The sequence below is a fragment of the Furipterus horrens genome, unplaced genomic scaffold (genome assembly GCF_987537825.1).
Source record: "Furipterus horrens unplaced genomic scaffold, mFurHor1.1.pri manual_scaffold_4, whole genome shotgun sequence".
Taxonomy (NCBI): Eukaryota; Metazoa; Chordata; class Mammalia; order Chiroptera; family Furipteridae; genus Furipterus; species Furipterus horrens.
In genome coordinates this window covers 187111743-187129005 of record NW_028327174.1, presented here as the reverse complement: position 1 = coordinate 187129005, position 17263 = coordinate 187111743, and the positions used below count along the sequence as shown (strand labels likewise).

The 17263-nt window shown below is 39.0% G+C and overlaps 1 protein-coding gene across 3 annotated transcripts in view; it reads left to right on the top strand.

Annotated features, from left to right (window-relative positions):
• Positions 1-17263, top strand: part of FKBP15 (FKBP prolyl isomerase family member 15) — a 53045-nt gene that overhangs the window by 4247 nt on the left and 31535 nt on the right. For all 3 annotated transcript variants that reach the window (XM_090274584.1, XM_090274583.1, XM_090274582.1), the window contains exons 2-8: positions 497-612; positions 5777-5861; positions 6297-6366; positions 10108-10182; positions 10753-10851; positions 13058-13207; positions 14080-14148. In XM_090274584.1, coding sequence (XP_090130710.1) covers positions 497-612; positions 5777-5861; positions 6297-6366; positions 10108-10182; positions 10753-10851; positions 13058-13207; positions 14080-14148 — 664 coding nt within the window. The remainder of the gene's footprint in view (positions 1-496; positions 613-5776; positions 5862-6296; positions 6367-10107; positions 10183-10752; positions 10852-13057; positions 13208-14079; positions 14149-17263) is intronic.

Sequence of the window (17263 nt, the reverse complement as noted above, 5' to 3'; positions counted from 1 at the left end):
TCTTAGCAAGAGCAGTTTCAATGGAATAGTCAGGACATAAGATTCATTGCAAGGGATGATAAAAGAATGGTTCTGCCTGTTAGGTGAAATGGTAGACAGGATCATGTTTGATGGAGTAACTTCATAGTACAGTTTTATTTCAATTTAATAAACTAATAAAAAGTAGGAAACCATGACTTGCCTAAAGGCAAGAATTTACAGTTTAAAAAGACCATAGAGAGCATCTGGAACAACCACCTCAATTTACAGATACAGAAACTGAGGTCCAGAAATAAATGCCTTGACTAAAGTCTTATGGATGGGTAAGGTCATCTGATGCTGTTCTGATCAAAAATACAATCTCGATTTCAAAGACACTTATTTCCATTTCCAGCCTTGAATGGTGGGTTATACAATCAAGGAGGTATTTACTCAGTATTATAGGTGAGCAGCATTTATAATGATACCAGGTTTCGGATATGTCAAATGAAATGTCATTTTCATTTTCTATCGACAGTGCCAGATTGGCCTCTCTTTTTGGACTGGATCAGACAGCTGCTGACCATGGAAATGAATTCTTCCAGTACACAGCCCCAAAGCAGCCTAAGAAAGGCCAGGGAACAGCAGCAACAGGTAAGTTAAGAGGTTAGGATTCGCTCCTGTCAAGTTAGTTGAAAGGATCAACGGCCTTGCAACAGAGGTATGCCAGGTTATTCATCCTTGACCAGTCTAGCCAAGCTCACTACCAGTGGTGCATGCCCCTAAGTTCTGAGGTACCAATTCTAGCAGCTAGATAGTGTGCCTTTTGTTGGAAATGGATGAAGGAAGGTCACAGGTGAGCTTTTCTGCCCCATGTGGACACCATTCTCAAAAACTCTGCCGAGGGCCCTCTGAGTAGCTACTGTCCAGTGTTTTGGCGAGAAGGAAGAGCTGCTTATTACTTTTTTTACCTTGAGGGTTAGATGTATGGTGACAGTGAATTTTCCCAACTAGGCAGTGATGCTCAGGGCTGTATCCCTGTACCTTTCATTCTATGGACACAGAAGAAAATTGAGTGGACATCTGTTGAATGAAAGAGAAGGGGGACTAATACTTCTAAAATGCCTGCTATGTGTCCGGTCTCAGGTGCTTTACATAGATTTTCTTACTTAATTCTCACAATTCTGTGAGCTGTGTGAGGCTACTGCCATTTTAGAATCTCAGGGAGGGTTAGGAACTTGATCGTCATCGCGCAGCAGTCAGTGGCAGAACTGCAATCTGAATGCTGGTCTGATTCACTCCAAAGGACTTTGCTGTCCTTGTGTAAGAACCTGAAGAGGAGCAAGGGACTGACAGAAACTTCCCAGAGCCACCAGCTGTACAGGTGGTGAGGGACATTGAATTAAATATTTGTTGAATGAAGATGAAAGTATTGCATGCCTTTTACATGCCAGACACAATGCTGGCACTGAGGATGTTGTTAAGATATTTAGAGTTGAATAGGTACAATGGTTACCATACGGCCCATGAAGTTTAAAACATTTACTCTTTGGCGTTTTAAAGAAAATGCTGCTGACCCCTGCTCTAAATGTTACCTGTCACTTTTGGCAGCTTTGCTGTGGATCGCTGGTCCTGTTCTTCAAGTCATACGTAACCTGACCAGATTTCTAGTGGGCTGTGCCTTTGCGTTTCCTCTGGCACATCTCTTTATCACCTCTGTGCCTCTGACTCAGTTTTAAGTGGTTGACTTGATGTAGATAAAAATAAACCTAAGAGGCCCCACCCAGTGAAATAACTTGATTTTTTTAAATCAGGAAACAGCACTGTGAGTTAATTATACTTTCAAAGAAGAATTATAGAGGCATTTGAACTTAAAAATTACCTATACAATCTTATGTAGGCATTTACAAATAAAAAGTAAAGTAGCAATATTGGAGGTATTCTATTCAAGGGATATTTTTATAAGAAGTCTGTGGGGAAGATGACTGCAGCATCGTTCTTGAATGTCTTCAGATTTCAGTATAAAAACAGAGCAACTAGATATAAAAGACAAACCTATGGATAATATTTACAACAAAACCAATTGAAGAGGTGTCCTCATGAACCCCCAAATACAAGCAGATATGGACAAACCACTAACAACCACAAAGCTTGCATGGTATCAACATTTGCATTGGAGCAAATGGATTCAGTGGGAGAATATTTGAGTCTGAGAGTGGGAAAACCCCAAACTAGCCAAGAGGTGTTCATGGACAATATGACCAGCCAAGATGAAACTGGAAAGTTTCGCCCACTCTAGTTGTGGGTAAGTACAAGGGGTCGAAGGTGGGGCTAAAAGAACTGCAGCACTCTTGCTCCTGTGAACTTCTGGACCTCAGCCACTCTGGTGACCTTCCAGGACAGGTCCCCAGAATGAGAACCTGCTGGGAGTGGAATTAATATTGAGGATGGTAAAGGTATTAGAAATGAAGGAGAGAGGATCCAGATAAGAATGAGGATGGAAGTAGAGTCAGAAAGTCTTGAGAGGAATCCACCCAATTGTTGAAATTCACACAAAGAACAGAAGAGGGAGCTCTGAAGTTAGGAAAGCCATCTTGAACCTCCTAAGTGTTCAGAAAAGCAAATTTCAAATAAAAATGAGCAATAGAAAAGTCTCAGAATCAAACTCTGTGCAAAATTATTATAAAAACAAAGAGACCAAGGAAAAGAATAATATCTCCACAGACAGTTAAAGCTCTCTTGTATGAGAATGTTTCTTACTGAGCAGATCAAAACTACAACCACTTATTAACATTAAGAAAATAACATGAAACATAAGATGAGAACATAAATGCGAATTAGAAAATCTCAGAAGTAACAGGACTCAACCAGGAATTAGAGATATTAAAAAAAATCATTTCAGAGATGAAGACTAAGCTAGATCAAGAGAATGAATAAACACAACAGATTGTGCCTCAAGAGAAATAGAAGGTTAGAAGGAGGAAATTTTTTAAAAATTTAAATATGTTTATTGATTTGAGAGAGAGAAGGGGGAGGGGGGGGAGAGGGAGAGAGAAACATCAATTGGTTGCTTCCCATACACACCCTGACCAAGGATAAAACCTGCAACTTATGCGTGTGCCCTGATCAGGAATTTAACCCCCAGCCTTTTGGTGTATGGGATGATGCTTCAACCAACTGAGTCATATCAGCCAGGGCAACAGAAGGAAATTTTTAAAGTAAAAAAGTTAAGATAAGTTTTCAAAAGAAAGTGACAAATATTGAAGGTAGCAAAGAAGATCCAACATACATATATATATTCATTTCCAAAAAGCAGGGGGAAAAGAACAGACACTGAAAACAAGGAAACTTTACTTAAAAAAAAAAAAAAAATTAGAAATTACATACCATTAAAAAAAAATCCTGCCCTGGCTGGTGTGGCTCAGTAGATTGACCACCGGCCTGCCAACCAAAAGGTCACTGGTTCAATTCCCAGTCAGGGCACATACCTGGGTTGCAGGCCAGGCCCCCAGTTGGGGGCGTGTGAGAGGCAACGACTGATGTTCCTCTCCCTCCCTTTCTCCCTTTCTTCCCCTCTCTCTAAAAATAAGTAACATCTTTTAAAAATCATACAATATCTGGCTTTAAATGAAAAAAATGAATTTTAAAAAAGCCCTCGTGAGTTGGGAATTCAACAGTCTGTACAATACTGATTTCAGAGAGGAAGAACTGTGAAGCCAATGAGAAGATCATGTGATCGTGAACATCTGACTCACTTATCCCACTAGCAAGTCCAGAAACAACCTTCTGTTTCCATTGCATTAGACAGGGAGATAAGAATGTACTGGGAGAAGTTAAACCTACCTGAAGGAGGATCCCAGGCTGACCTCAAGGAGACAGGAATTTTTCTCAGTGTTTCAGACTTGTCCTGATAGCCTAATTCTGGCCTTAGTTTCTTTTTGTGTGTCATACGCTGCATATTAGGAGAAAGGTTTTATAATGTTATAGCATTACACATAGGTGGAAAGTGCTGGAAGAATTGAACTCGTTTTAGGGTTTTACTAAATAAGGAAAACATGAACACCAGACTAGGAAAGTAAGCGAACACCATAAATGGACAATTCATCAAAACAATATAAATCTATAGAAAATGTTAAATTTCAGCTTCCCTGTAAACAATAAATGCGAATTAAAGCAGCAGTGAGATAGCTTTCCCGTTCCCTGTTGCCTCCCCCCATTGGTAAAATTTTTTTAAAGATAATTTCCTGTTATTGGCAGGGATGCAAAGCTGGCAGACCCATACTGCTGTTGGGAGTGTAAAGGGGTGTGGCATTTGTCAAGGGCATTTGGGCAGTATGTAACAAACCTTAAAATTTTTTATACTCCTTCCTCCCACATTTCCATTTTTAGAAATTTTTTCTAAGAAAGTTGTTAGAGGTACACACAAAAATGTGCATTTTAAGGATGTTTACCATAGCATTATTTATAATAGAAAAAAATTGGAAACAGCTCAAAGAAATATCCAACAATAGGAATTTGGATACATTTTGGTAGAGTCATGATATAGTATTTTATGTAGCCACTAAAAACATTTTTAGGACTATTTTGACTTGGACAGTTTGAAAAGTAAAAGGAAACGCCTATATTAAGTGGGAAAAGGAGGTTGTCAAATTAAATCATTAACTTTGTTTCAAAAAGATAAAGTGCAAAGTTTATGTGTGTAGAAAAAGAACTAGGAATAAATACATTAAGTTATTAACTTTTATTTGGGTGGTGAGATTACAGGTCATTTTTATTTTCTTTGTGTTTCTGTATTTGCTAAAGTTTCTATGCTATACATGTACTCTACAATCAGGAAAAAAATATGTCAACACAAAATTTAAAAAACAAATTAAACTGAATAAAATTTACAGGATCTTACTGACTTTATTCAACAGTTCCTGAGTCAAGCAGCATCCACTCTAGCGGATTGAAAGGAGCTCCAAGGAGCTGTACAAAATGAAAGACTTTTATAAGCATAAGGGAGCAAGAACAAAGAATTTTATTAGGCAAAAAAGCAGCTCGGTTACTTTCCTTTAGGGCATGACAGTGGTCAGTTGAGCAGATTACCTCACTAGTGCTGATCAGGCAATTCCTGGTTGACTGGTTCAAGCTTCCATTTCTGGGAGGGCCAAAGAGGATTAATTCTCAGTTTGGTGATGTGGACCTTAGCATAAGGGAGTTTATTTGGGGCCTGTTGCCTTGTTTTTATCAGTGCAAAATAAAAAATAAAACAAGGATGCTTTTGAAAAGTTCTTGGTTGTATGTTTCACTACTCTTCCATCAACACACTCATGTGGTGAGTGTAAATGTGTGACTTACTCTAAATACACCCTTATTTCAAAGCACTAGAATTAGTCTATTACTACTGTGAAAGGTAAGTAATGACTGTGATCTGAATATCATACTCCATAAGTAAGGGAAGGAGAAAGAACTTTAATTTATCATAGCTATCAAAATATTGGAAGGGCAAAAGAAAGTAGATGGAATATGACCTCATTTTCTAGGTAATGCTTCATGTCCAGCCCACACACTTGTTTGGAGTGGAGTCAGAGTCCTGGGTTCTAGTCTTAGGCTTGCTGCTATCATTGTGTAAGGCATTTGGGTGCTTAGAGCTTCAGTTTTCTCACCCCCAGATCAGGTCATGCTACTCTTTGATGGATCAAGTGAGGATAATGGTCACAAAAGCATTTTAACACTACCTATAGGCATAAAGAAGAATTTCGAAGCAGCTCGAATGATAAAAAATCAGTTTCAACCAAGATATGAATGTCAACTTTGTTTCCTTCTTCATCTTCAGGAAATCAGGTGACACCAAAAGCAGCACCCACCTCAGCAGGCACTTCTACAGTATTGGTTGCAACCGCAGTCCATACATATAAATAGTAAGTAGCTGAGAAGGAATACTTTCTGAAGGTGCGAGGTGGGTTAAGCTCCTACCTTTTCTCAGTAAGCCTCTGTTCATTGCAAAATGGCTACTCAGCCTTTCCATAGAAAAAAGTATCAATAATGCTTTTTAAATTTTCAGTTCTCCAACTTCTCATAAAACTTTGAAGCACCATTATCCTCCCCTCTCTCTGAAGTGCCTATAGCCCCAACAAGTGCCTTTCCAAGTGCTCAGAGAGAGCTGCTCCACTGAGATATGAATGGAAGATCTTTAAAGAAGTTGTGTAAGAGCTTTAAATTTTGAACTGCTCATCTCCATTCCTTTCTAGAGGCTGAATGACTGGATTTCCAACTTTTGTATGGCACAAATGAAAGTTGGTTCTGCTTAGTTTAAGGTAGTATTAATACCTATTGGTTGTTTTTTTCTTCTATAGCACAAATGGTCAATATGTAAAGCTGGGCAAACTTGGTGCTGCCATCCTGGGAAATCACGCAGCCAGAGAGGTGAGATTGTGCCACATCTCATGCATATTCAAGTGTCCCAAGTCATACTGATGAGCTGCCTTTCCTCTGGGCTTGCCCAGCGTCTCGTGTATCAGGGGATTAGAATGATTGTTTGTATTGAATGGGAATTTTTAATATTAGGTGCATTTATAGTCTTTGCTTACTATCGTGCATTAAAACAAATGTGATATGGACCTAGCTTAAGAATTTGGAGTTTCCACACCAATTCAAAAGAACCTATGCCCCACTATGTTCATAGCAGTTCTATTCACAATAGCCAAGTACTGGAAACAGCCTAAGTGCCAATCAGTGGATGAGTGGATCAAAAGACTGTGGTATGTTTACACAGTGGAGTACTGTGAAGCAGAAGGAAAGAAGGACCTCCTACCTTTTGTGACAGTGTGGATGGAACTGGAGAGAATTATGCTTAGTGAAATAAGCCAGGTGGCAAAAGACAAATACCATATGATCTCACCTAATACAGGAACCTAATAAACAAAACTAACAAGCAAAGTAGAACCAGAGGCATGTAAACAAGGAACAGACCCACAGAGACAAGAGGGGAAGGGAAAGGGGGGAAAGGTGGGGAAAGAAGGGAAAGGGTCTATTCAAGGAACAAGTATAAGTGACCCACATGGACAACAGGGTTGGGAATGACTATGGGAGAGGAGAGAGGTTGGCGGGACAGGGGAGAGTTGGAGAAAAAATTGGGACAACAATAAAAACAAAACAAAACAATAATTATAAAAAGAGAAAAGAATTTGGAGTTTCCCAGTAAACCATTCACCACAGACATCCTTTGTAAGGTAATGAACAACACTTAGTGTACCACTTAGAGCAGCATGTGTACCTGCATTAATGACCAGTGCTTATCCTTTGAAAATTGATAATGAGATGCACAACTGGTCACACAGTAAAATACTGGTTTGGGTCAAAAAGAAGATGTGGCTAGAAGCCCCGAGACTGATTTACGTCGTGCGGGTTGTATCTAGCTTCAAGTTCTACTCCAGAAGGTTTTAAACGTTGTTGAAATAAGCCTAAGAAATTACAGAATTTCAGAGGCTCAGAGAGCATGGATTCCATACTGCTCAGAGACTGAGACACAGAGATAAAATTACCTGTTCAGGGTAGCTAATGTAATAGACAACATTCATTTGTATTAAAAACAAGCAAAAAAACTTGATTATGGAAATTTAGAAACATAAAAATGGTGGGACTAGAAGAATGAGCCCCTAGATACCCATTACTAGGCTCTAACAGTTATTACTCTTGTTTCACCTTAAACCAAGCCAGTCTTCCTTTTTACCCCACTCAGTTTATTTTGAATAAATCTCCAGTATACAGTTTTAGCTGTAAATATTTTAGTATGTATCTCTGAAAGAAGAATTTTTTATTTTTAAGATTTTATTTACTTTTAGAAAGAGGTCGAAGGGAGGGAGAAAGAGAGGGAGAGAAACATTAGTGAATAAGATACATTGATCAGTTGCCTCTCACACGCACCCAGCTGGGGACCTGGCCTGCAACCCAGGTACATGCCTTGGCTGGGAATCAAACTGGAGACCTTTTGGTTCACAGGCCAGTGCTCAGTCCACTGAGCCACACCGGCCAGGGCTGAGAGAAAAGGATTTTAAAAAACGTAACCATTATCACACCTAAAAGAAATACCCACAATAATTTTTTAGGTCGTTCACTATCAGTATTCAAATTTCCCTGACTTTTTTTTTTTTTTAAGTTTGTTTTAAACAGGATCTAATAAGGTCCATATATTGCAGTTGGTTGCTGTGTCCCTTAAATCTGTCATTTTCCCATCTGGAGGTAAATAAAGTCTAGTTGTTTCCCATTTATTATGTTAGCAGCTATTGATGGTAATTTAGATTTATTAATTCATTAGAGGTTGCCATTTAGATCCTAAAAATCTGGTATTTGACCACCCTTCACTACCAGACAGGGTGTAGTAAGTTATGGCAGAAAACATTTCTACTGTAACAATTATAAAAAAGATAAATTGCAAAAATTACATTTTAAAATTCATTGGTGAGCTGTGGGAATGATGAGGACTAGATGGACTAAAATTTCAGAGAGGGACTAGCCAAGAGTTGAGTGCTTTCCTTTTCTTGAGTCCTCTGCTGATGCCTACGAGTATGGCCCAAGCACTGACACAGCTGGGGGCAAGAGACATTGGCAAAAACTGGGGTTGCTCCAAACACAAGATTGTTTTTTCCCCCCCAGGACACTGATGAGTTGTGGGATGGAGTGGAAGTTCAGGGGCTGTGCCAGAAAGGCAGAGGGAAACTTCTGCAATCTTGTGCTTCATAGGAGAGAAAGTCCTACTGTAAGACGAGAACCTGTAGGAACACCAAATGACCTTCCTCTCAGTACATTTGCTAGATTTTGAACTTCTTAGGGAGGAGACTAAAGAACTCAGCTCAGATTCTCTGAGGGGCAGAATGTTCAGGACTAAGAAGTCAGAGACATTCCAGGCTCTCAATCAAAAGCCTAGGAAGATAATCCTTGAGAATAGGGACAGCCCAGAAGTGGAGTGACTCCATTAATCTGTGATCCTTCCTTGAGCAGTTCAGTATGTAATTGGATTGCATTGAGGTGATCAGCCCCTCACTCTACAGATCTTTCTGGGATTGAATTTTAATCATTTGTTTAATTGGTTTTTATGTGTGTATATAGTAAATATGTATGAAACAAAAAATTTGCCACTTTAACCATATTTTAGTGTATAATTCAGTGGCATTAATTTTATTCACAGTATTGTGCAACCATCACCATGGTCCATTTCCAGTTTTTCATTACCCCAAACAGAAAATCTGTAATCATTAATCAGTAACTCCCCAACCCTCCTTCCCGTATCCCCTGGTAACCTTAATCTACTTCTTGTGTCTTTGAATTTGCCTATTCTAGATATTTCACATAAGTGGAATCATAAAATGTTTGTCCTTTTGTGTCTGGCTTATTTCTCTTAGCATAATATTTTCAAGATTCATTCATGTTGTATGTATCAGAATTTTATTTTATTTTTACTGAATAGTATTCCATTGTTTGTATATAACATTTTGTTTGTCCATTCATCAGTTGATGGACACTTCGTTGTTTCTACCTTTTGGCTGTTATAAATAATGGTGCATGAACATTGGTATACAAGTATATGTTTGAGTCCCTCTTTCTTTCTTCCTATCTTCCTTTCTCTCGTCTGTATATACTAGGAGTGCAATTGCTGTGTCATAAGGTAATTCTATATTTAGCTTTTTGAGGAACTGCCAGATTGTTTCCACAGCAGCTGTACTGTTTTACATTTCTATAAGCAATATATGCATTCCAACACTTAATTATTTTTCAGTTATTTTTTAATAGTCATTTTAGTTAGTGTGAAGTGGTATAGTGGTACTTTATTGTGGTTTTAATTTGCATTTCCCTAATGATTGATGATGTTGAGTGTCTCTTTGTATACCTGTTGGCCATTTGTTTATCTCTTAGTGACCCCTCATACAAATAAACACCAACAAAATAAAGACATTACTAATTACAGTTAAAGAGTAAAGCCAAAATTAAAAGAGATTAAAATGGGTAGTAAGAAGATAAAATTTAAAATCCAAACTTTAAGGGATTAACTGAGTTTTGAGTTTTATGCCCATATGAAATATAACCCCTGACATCTTACTGCTGATTTTTATATTGTCTTTTAACTTCTGTTCTCTTTTATTTTTCCTGCCCATTTTTGCTTGAGTACAGTATAGCATTCTTCTTTATATCAGTCAACAACAGCCAGTTACTGTTGCCAGGATTCATCTAAACTTTGAACTATTGGTAAGACGTCCCATATTAGAATCATTTACAGTATTCCCTCACTTATCGCAGATACTACGTTCTAGACCCCCCCAGTGAAGTAGGAACCTTAAATTTATTCTGCACTCTTAAACCTACGTAACTTTAACAGCATATGTATACAGTACTGCAAAATCCTGAGATATATCGAAAAATCCGCGATAAATAATTAAGTATAATATTTTTAAAAATCCTGCAATACAGTGAGGCTGCGATAAGTGAACCGAGATATAGAGAGGGACTGCTGTACTCCCTTGGGGTAGGATCGTAGGGAGAGTGGTCGGTGCACACCTGGTGGGAATTAGATTTACTGCTTCAGCCCTGGATGTCAGACTGCATATCTTAACGGAGCCTCTCCGTAAGGTCTCTTGGCTGCCTTCTGGGAATGTGGACAGAGGGATGATTGACGGAAGGTGGGAGGGAAGAATAGAGTTCCCTGACAGCTTTCTTTGGGTCCACCTTAGTCACGGCCCTTCTATATGAGTTTAGGCAGTCAGATTTATCTGCTGTGCTGCCTGAGTTAAGTTGCGCCAACATTTTTCCTTTGCCTAGGTTCGGCCCAATAACTATAGCACCTTTTACGATGACCAGAGACAAAACTGGTCCATCATGTTTGAGTCAGAAAAGGCTGCTGTGGAGTTCAATAAACAGGTAAGACCATCTTACTCTTCCTATGAAAAGCCAAACACTAGTCTGGATTTCTTTTGATTTGGGGAAAATATATGGAACATCCTAACCTGCTATACTTTGTTAGTGGCCAAGCATAAAAAACCCACTAAATTTGTCACTTGAGCTTATATTGTATTTCAAGGAAATAATAGAAATACTTAATTCAAATTGCTTGAAAATGAGACTTTAAGAGAAAAAAGGCTAAAGGTAAACTTAGTTCTTTAAAACATTTCCACTTCATAAGTTATCATAAGCAATGAGTAAAATTATTTTTTAAAAAGTGTTTTAAAGAGATTTTTTAAAGGTTACTACATGATCACTGTGGAAAACTTAGAAAACCATTTAAAAAAAAATCACTCATAACCCTACTACCCTAAATAACCACTACTAACGTGTTACTGTTTTTGACCCATAAAGTATATGTAGATCCATTCCTTTAAGAGTTCTATAGCTTGCTTATTTTATTTAGCAATGTATAATGTATCTTTTCCCACCTCACGAAAAATTATTTGGAAACATTTTGAAAGCTTAATAATATGAATGTTTCTTAATTTACTTAGTCATTCCTTTGCCTTCAGGTATTTAGATTGTTTTCAGTCTTTAAAATAAATGATACCGTAGTGAGCATTTAAGTCTGTGTTCTTTTCTTCCCCCCCTGATTATTTTCTTAAGCTAGATTTTTAGAAGTGAAAGATTGTGTCAGAGGGTTCAGATATTTCTAAGTTCTGTATACACTTTGGCACACTGCCTTTCAGAGAGATAGTACTACTTTATATTCCGGTCAGTTCTCTCACTATACCTGTGCCAACATTTGAAATTATCTTGGTTTTTAAATTTTTAGCCTTATTTTCTTGGTAAATGATATCTCATTGTCTTGCTTGGCATTTATTTGAGTACAATAATGAAACTTTTTTTAAAAAAAGAAAATGAATAACAGCTTTCTAATGTATGCTATGTTACAACACTAAAATGGTATGCCACAAAACAAACATTCACTATTGAACAATTATTTGTAAAGATGTTCCTTACTTCTTTGTCTAAGATCTGTGCTAAAATAATATGGCTAAAACTGTAGGTAGTGCAGATATAAATTATGGGAATGCCACACGATTTTGTAAATGGCCCTTTTTTTCTGGTTGTTGTTACCTGTGCACATCAAAGTCCAATAACACACAAGCAGGAGTTTGCAGCAAAGAAAGTAAGGATTTATTAGTTGAGGACGTGGCGCCATGACCAGAGTCACAGGTGAGTCAGGGCTCAAAGACGTGGCTTCCCGATGGCTTCTACGAGATGGATTATGTAGGGGACTCAGGGCCTTAGGATTGTGGTCTCTGCTGATCGATTGGTGCTAGGGCAGAAGGTAGTTTATCGCTCCATCTGGTCCTCATGTCAGCCATGGCATCACTTCTGGCTTTACTGCTTTTCTGGGTCTGGAGCTGAAACATGATTGAGGACTAGATATTATCTATAGTTTTATTGAAACTTTGTTTGTGGTCAGTATATCTGCGGCTTTGTTCCTAAGATTGTCTAATGCCGACCAGAAACTCATTGTCCTGAGGGCTTGATGATTAAGGGGTAGGATGGAGCAGGAGGCGGGTGAGTCAGGGTGCTGGATGGGGCCAGTGCGAATCAAAAGGAAAGAAAGGAGAAAAGGTCATATTAAGAAAATGAATTTCTGCGTGATTACATTGTCTTTAAAAATGCTTTCTGGATTTTTTTTTTTAAGAAGCTCCCTTTCTTGCCTAGGACCCCAAACGCTGAAGCAGTAAATCAGTATGGCAGTGATAGCTAACGTATACGTGTACTTAACTGCTCTTTTCTAGGCGCTGTGCCTAGTGCTCGATTTAGTTCAGTCTTTTTAACTACATAGGAGATACTGCAAAGTTTTATCTCCATTTTACAAAAAAACCTCTGAAATGAGGTTCACAGAGATGAAGTTATTTGACCAAGTTCACAAGTTAAATGGCAGTTCATAAACCCAGATGTGTATTCAGACAGTCTGACTCCAAAGCCATACTCTCACACACTTTAATTCCTGGCAAGATTACTGACTTTGGAATGGTTTACTTCTAAACGCGTTATCTGTTTCGTTAGTGGACACCACTGTTCGGAAAAGAACATTAGCAAAAGTAGAGTAAGTACTTACTGAGCTTAAACTAAGTTCCTGCTGCTCGATTTTGTCTCACAGGTGTGCATTGCCAAGTGCAACAGCACCTCTTCCCTGGAAGCAGTACTCTCACAGGACCTCATTGTAACAGAGGGCCCGGCTGTGGAAGTCGGAGATTCTTTGGAAGTGGCCTATACCAGCTGGTTCTTTCAGAATCATGCACTGGGCCAGGTAAGAAAATGTGCCCTGCAAGTTCTTCTGTAATTTGAACAGCATGAAGGCTATTCAGACTATAAGGTATTATTGCTGTGAATTGCTGCTGTTGGCCAAAAAAAATCTTTTAGGAGCCCTGCTTTAATCCCTACTGTTGCTTTTGGGGCATAGTCATGAAATACTAATGTATAAAATCTGCTTGGTGCCACTGTGACTCTACTTAGAGAAAATGGAAACCCATTTCCCAAGTATTGTTTTTGGTAATTGTTCACTCGTATGTCTTGTTGTCCTCTACCAGTTTTGAACTTGAATATATTCTTGTGGGATTAGGTGTTAAAACTTCTTTTTAGACCTTCCAGTTGTTTCTGTTTTTCTTATACCAGATACTAAAAGTAGGTTGGGGTTGTCTTCTGATATTATAAAGCCCTCAAAAGCAGTGTGGTATGATAGAAAGAACTTAAGACTGTTAGTCAAGAAAAGTAGATTCATTTTATCCTGACTTTAACCTTGTTGAGTCATTTAAGTTTTTAAAAATTTTTCCCCCATTGGTGGATGGAGGTTTGTGGTTAGTGGCAGGATTGGTATCAACGTTAAATGAGATAATTTATTTGAAAGTTCTTTATAGATGAAAAATGCTTTTAATTGATGACGTTACTTTTTTTCTGAAACTGGAACTGGAAAATAAATGCCTCAGAGATGTTCTGTGTGATAACACCCTTTAGCCATATGTGTGCCTGTCTTTTTAGCTCTCTTAAGAACTATTTTCCCAGTATATTTGACATTTCCCATTCCAGAAATACTGTGCTGGTATATAGTAAGTTGCATATTATAATGATTATTATTATTTTTGAAATTGCCCTCATTTATCATTTACTTTGATCAAAATGCAGGTTTTTGATTCCACTGCTAACAAAGACAAGCCGCTTCGCCTGAAATTAGGATCAGGAAAAGTCATCAAGGTAAAGGCTGAACTGTGTTATTACATGGTTTTATCAGTTGCAGTAGGCTTAATTTAGATTGGATTTTGTGAAATTTCTAACCTGGGTATCTTCTGAGAGTCTGGAAAGGCTTGATTATAAGTAAAAGGGGGAAAACGTGTTACATTGTCTGCATTTGGAAGATTTTTTACTTATGAGACAATGTACAGTAGTCTCCCTTTATCCTCGCTTTTCCTCTCCATGGTTTCAGTTTCCTGTGGTTAGCTGCAGTCTGAAAATATTAGATGGAAAATTCCAGAAAGAAACAATCCATGTGTTTTAAGTTGCTTGCCATTCTGAGAAGTGTGATGAAATCTTGCTCCGTCCTGCCCTGGAGGTGCATCATCCCTGCTCCAGCATATCCACACTGTAAATGCTACCTGCCCAGCAGTCACTTAGGAGCCACCTTGGTTATCTGTCACAGGACTGCAGTGCTTGTTTTCAAGTAACCTTTAATTTACTTAATAATGTCCCCAAAGCCATTTACATACTTTTATAATAATATAGTGCTATAATCATTCCACTTATTATTAGTTATTGTTGTTAATCTCTTACTGTGCCTAATTTACCAATTAAGCTTTAGCATAGGTATGTACATATAGGAAAAAAACATAGTATACATATATAGGATTTGGTGCTGTTAGTTGGTATTGAGCTAGAAAAAGAGACTAGACAGTGAGCTTAATAAAGTGGGGAAGATAAGCCTGCTTGCTAGCCAGAAAGCTATAGCTTCACACCCCAGGGGATTACAGCATTGTGCTCTGTCAAGAGGACGACCACTCCTCCCTTCCCCCCTCCAGCACCAGATTGCCAAGTGGAAGCAGGGGAAGGCAGGCACAAGTGCAGTGGAAGTCAAAATGGCACAAGGGGAGGTACCTGACCAAAAAGACCTGTCAGTCTAGCCTGGGGAAAGAAGGTTGGGTAGGGGGTTGGCCTGCCCATGCCAAGCCCACAAAAGTTTGTAAAGTTGATTGGTTCTTTTGAAAGAGCACCTGTCCCATCCCAAATCCAAGCTAATATATTCCCAGGTGAACAAAGAAGCTCTCTTGTTTTTTGAAATCCTCACCAAGGGATATGTTGTTCACTGATTTTAGAGAGAGAGGAAGGGAGGGAAGGAGAGAATGAGTGGAGGGGGAGTGGGGGGAGAGAGAGAGAGAGAGAGAGAGTGAGAGAGTCATCTATTGGTTGCCTCCCATATGCATCCCGTCCAGGGATTGAACCACAACCTAGGTCTGTGCCCTGACCAGGATTCGGACCTACAACCTTTTGGTGTGCGAGATGATGCTCCAACCAACTGAGCCATGTGGCCAGGATGAAGCTCTCTTGCCCAGGTGACCTGTCCTCTCCTGGGAGCATGTGATCACATGGGTCTAGCTACTAAGCCCGCAGCAGATGGTGTGGGCTCCAAAAGGACTAAGCTCTCTCTTGCTCATGCCCTGCTCTTGCATGGTGCACTTGTCTGACCTTGTAACTCTAGCAACCACATGGACATGCAGGCTCCACACACAGGCTCCAGGAGGGAACTTGATGGACTGTAGCAGGAACAAGCTAAACTACCTGGATGGAGACCGAGACCTCTTAGTAGCTGCCTACGGGCTCAAAAGGACCTGGCTTTAATATGAAGCAGTAACTCCAGACACTAGCTTTTGTCTTGGCCTTGCTAAGGGCACAGTTGAACGTTTCCCATGGTGGGACAAAGGAAGATGGGACATTGGAAACCCAGGGGGTAGCTTCTGTCTCCACATGAATAAACCATGTTGCCACACCACAATCTCCCACTCATGGGTGCTTGAAATGCCTTTCTCATGATCCTGTGGAAGAACCTAATAACCACCGACAACAGTATTATTCGTGGTTCCAGGCATCTACTGGGGAGTCTTGGATCCCATTCCCCACAGATAAGGCAGGAGACTACTGTATTGAAGATGGATACATTTCTGTATTTCCTACTCTTTTTTATCCTGTGCTGAGGAAATTATTAAATCCTTCCTACAGCCTAATAGGAAAAGACATGAAACTGTTTCTTCTAGAAGGGCATTGTATGGGTTGGTTCTTATCTGTCTGGGATACCTTGAATCAACACTTCCCGATTATTATGGGAGGCAACTGTGGCACAACAGCAGGAGGAGCCCTGGGGTTGGCGTCCACAGACCTGGGTTCACGTCGTGAATTTTTTCTTTACCAGCTGTGCAAGAGTGTTACAACATAGAGTATTTTACACATGTGGGGGATTGTTTTGTCAGGACATACTGATGCATTATAAAATAATAAAGTACTTATTCATCCATGGGGCAAAAAGTTTTGCTCCATAGCGTTGTGTATGGTTCCTTTTCCCAGAATCTTTTGGAGACCTTTCTTGTAGGTCATAGAAGTTAAGGTATGGCCCTTGAAACTAGACAGATCAGGTGTTGGATTTTGGCTTAACAATTTAACTAATTCTGGTCTTGAACTATTTAACCTCCCTAAGCCTCAGTTTTCTGATCTGTAAAATGGGATAGTGCTGCCAACTTAGAGGTTATTTGGGGGCTTAAACATAATGCAAGTAAGGCACTTGTCAGACTACTTGGAAAAATGTGTTTGATAAATGATAGCTTTTGTTTCTTTTTTAATGCCATTCTTCTTTTATTTTTTTAAAAGTATATCTGTATATCTTATTGATTATGTTGTTATAGTTGTCCCAATTTCTTTTCCCTTTGCTCCCCTATTCCCAGTATTCCCCCTCCCTCCAGCAATCCCACCCCCCCTTAATTAGTTCATGTCCATGGGTCATGCATATAAGTTCTTTGGCTTCAACCTTTTGTATATTATTCTTAACTTCCCCCTGTCTATCTTGTACCAACCAATTATGCTTTTTAATCCCTGCACCATTTCCCCATTTCTCCCCCTCCCCCTCCCAACTGATAACCCTCCAAATGATCCCCATACCTATGGTTCTGTTCCTATTCTGGTTGTTTGCTTAGTTTCTGTTTGTTTTTGTTTTTTAGATTCAATTGTTGATAGTTGTTAGTTTGTAGTCATTTTAATGTTCCTAGTTTTGATCTTCTTTTTCTTAAATAAGTTCCTTTAACATTTCATATAATAATGGCTTGGTGATGAT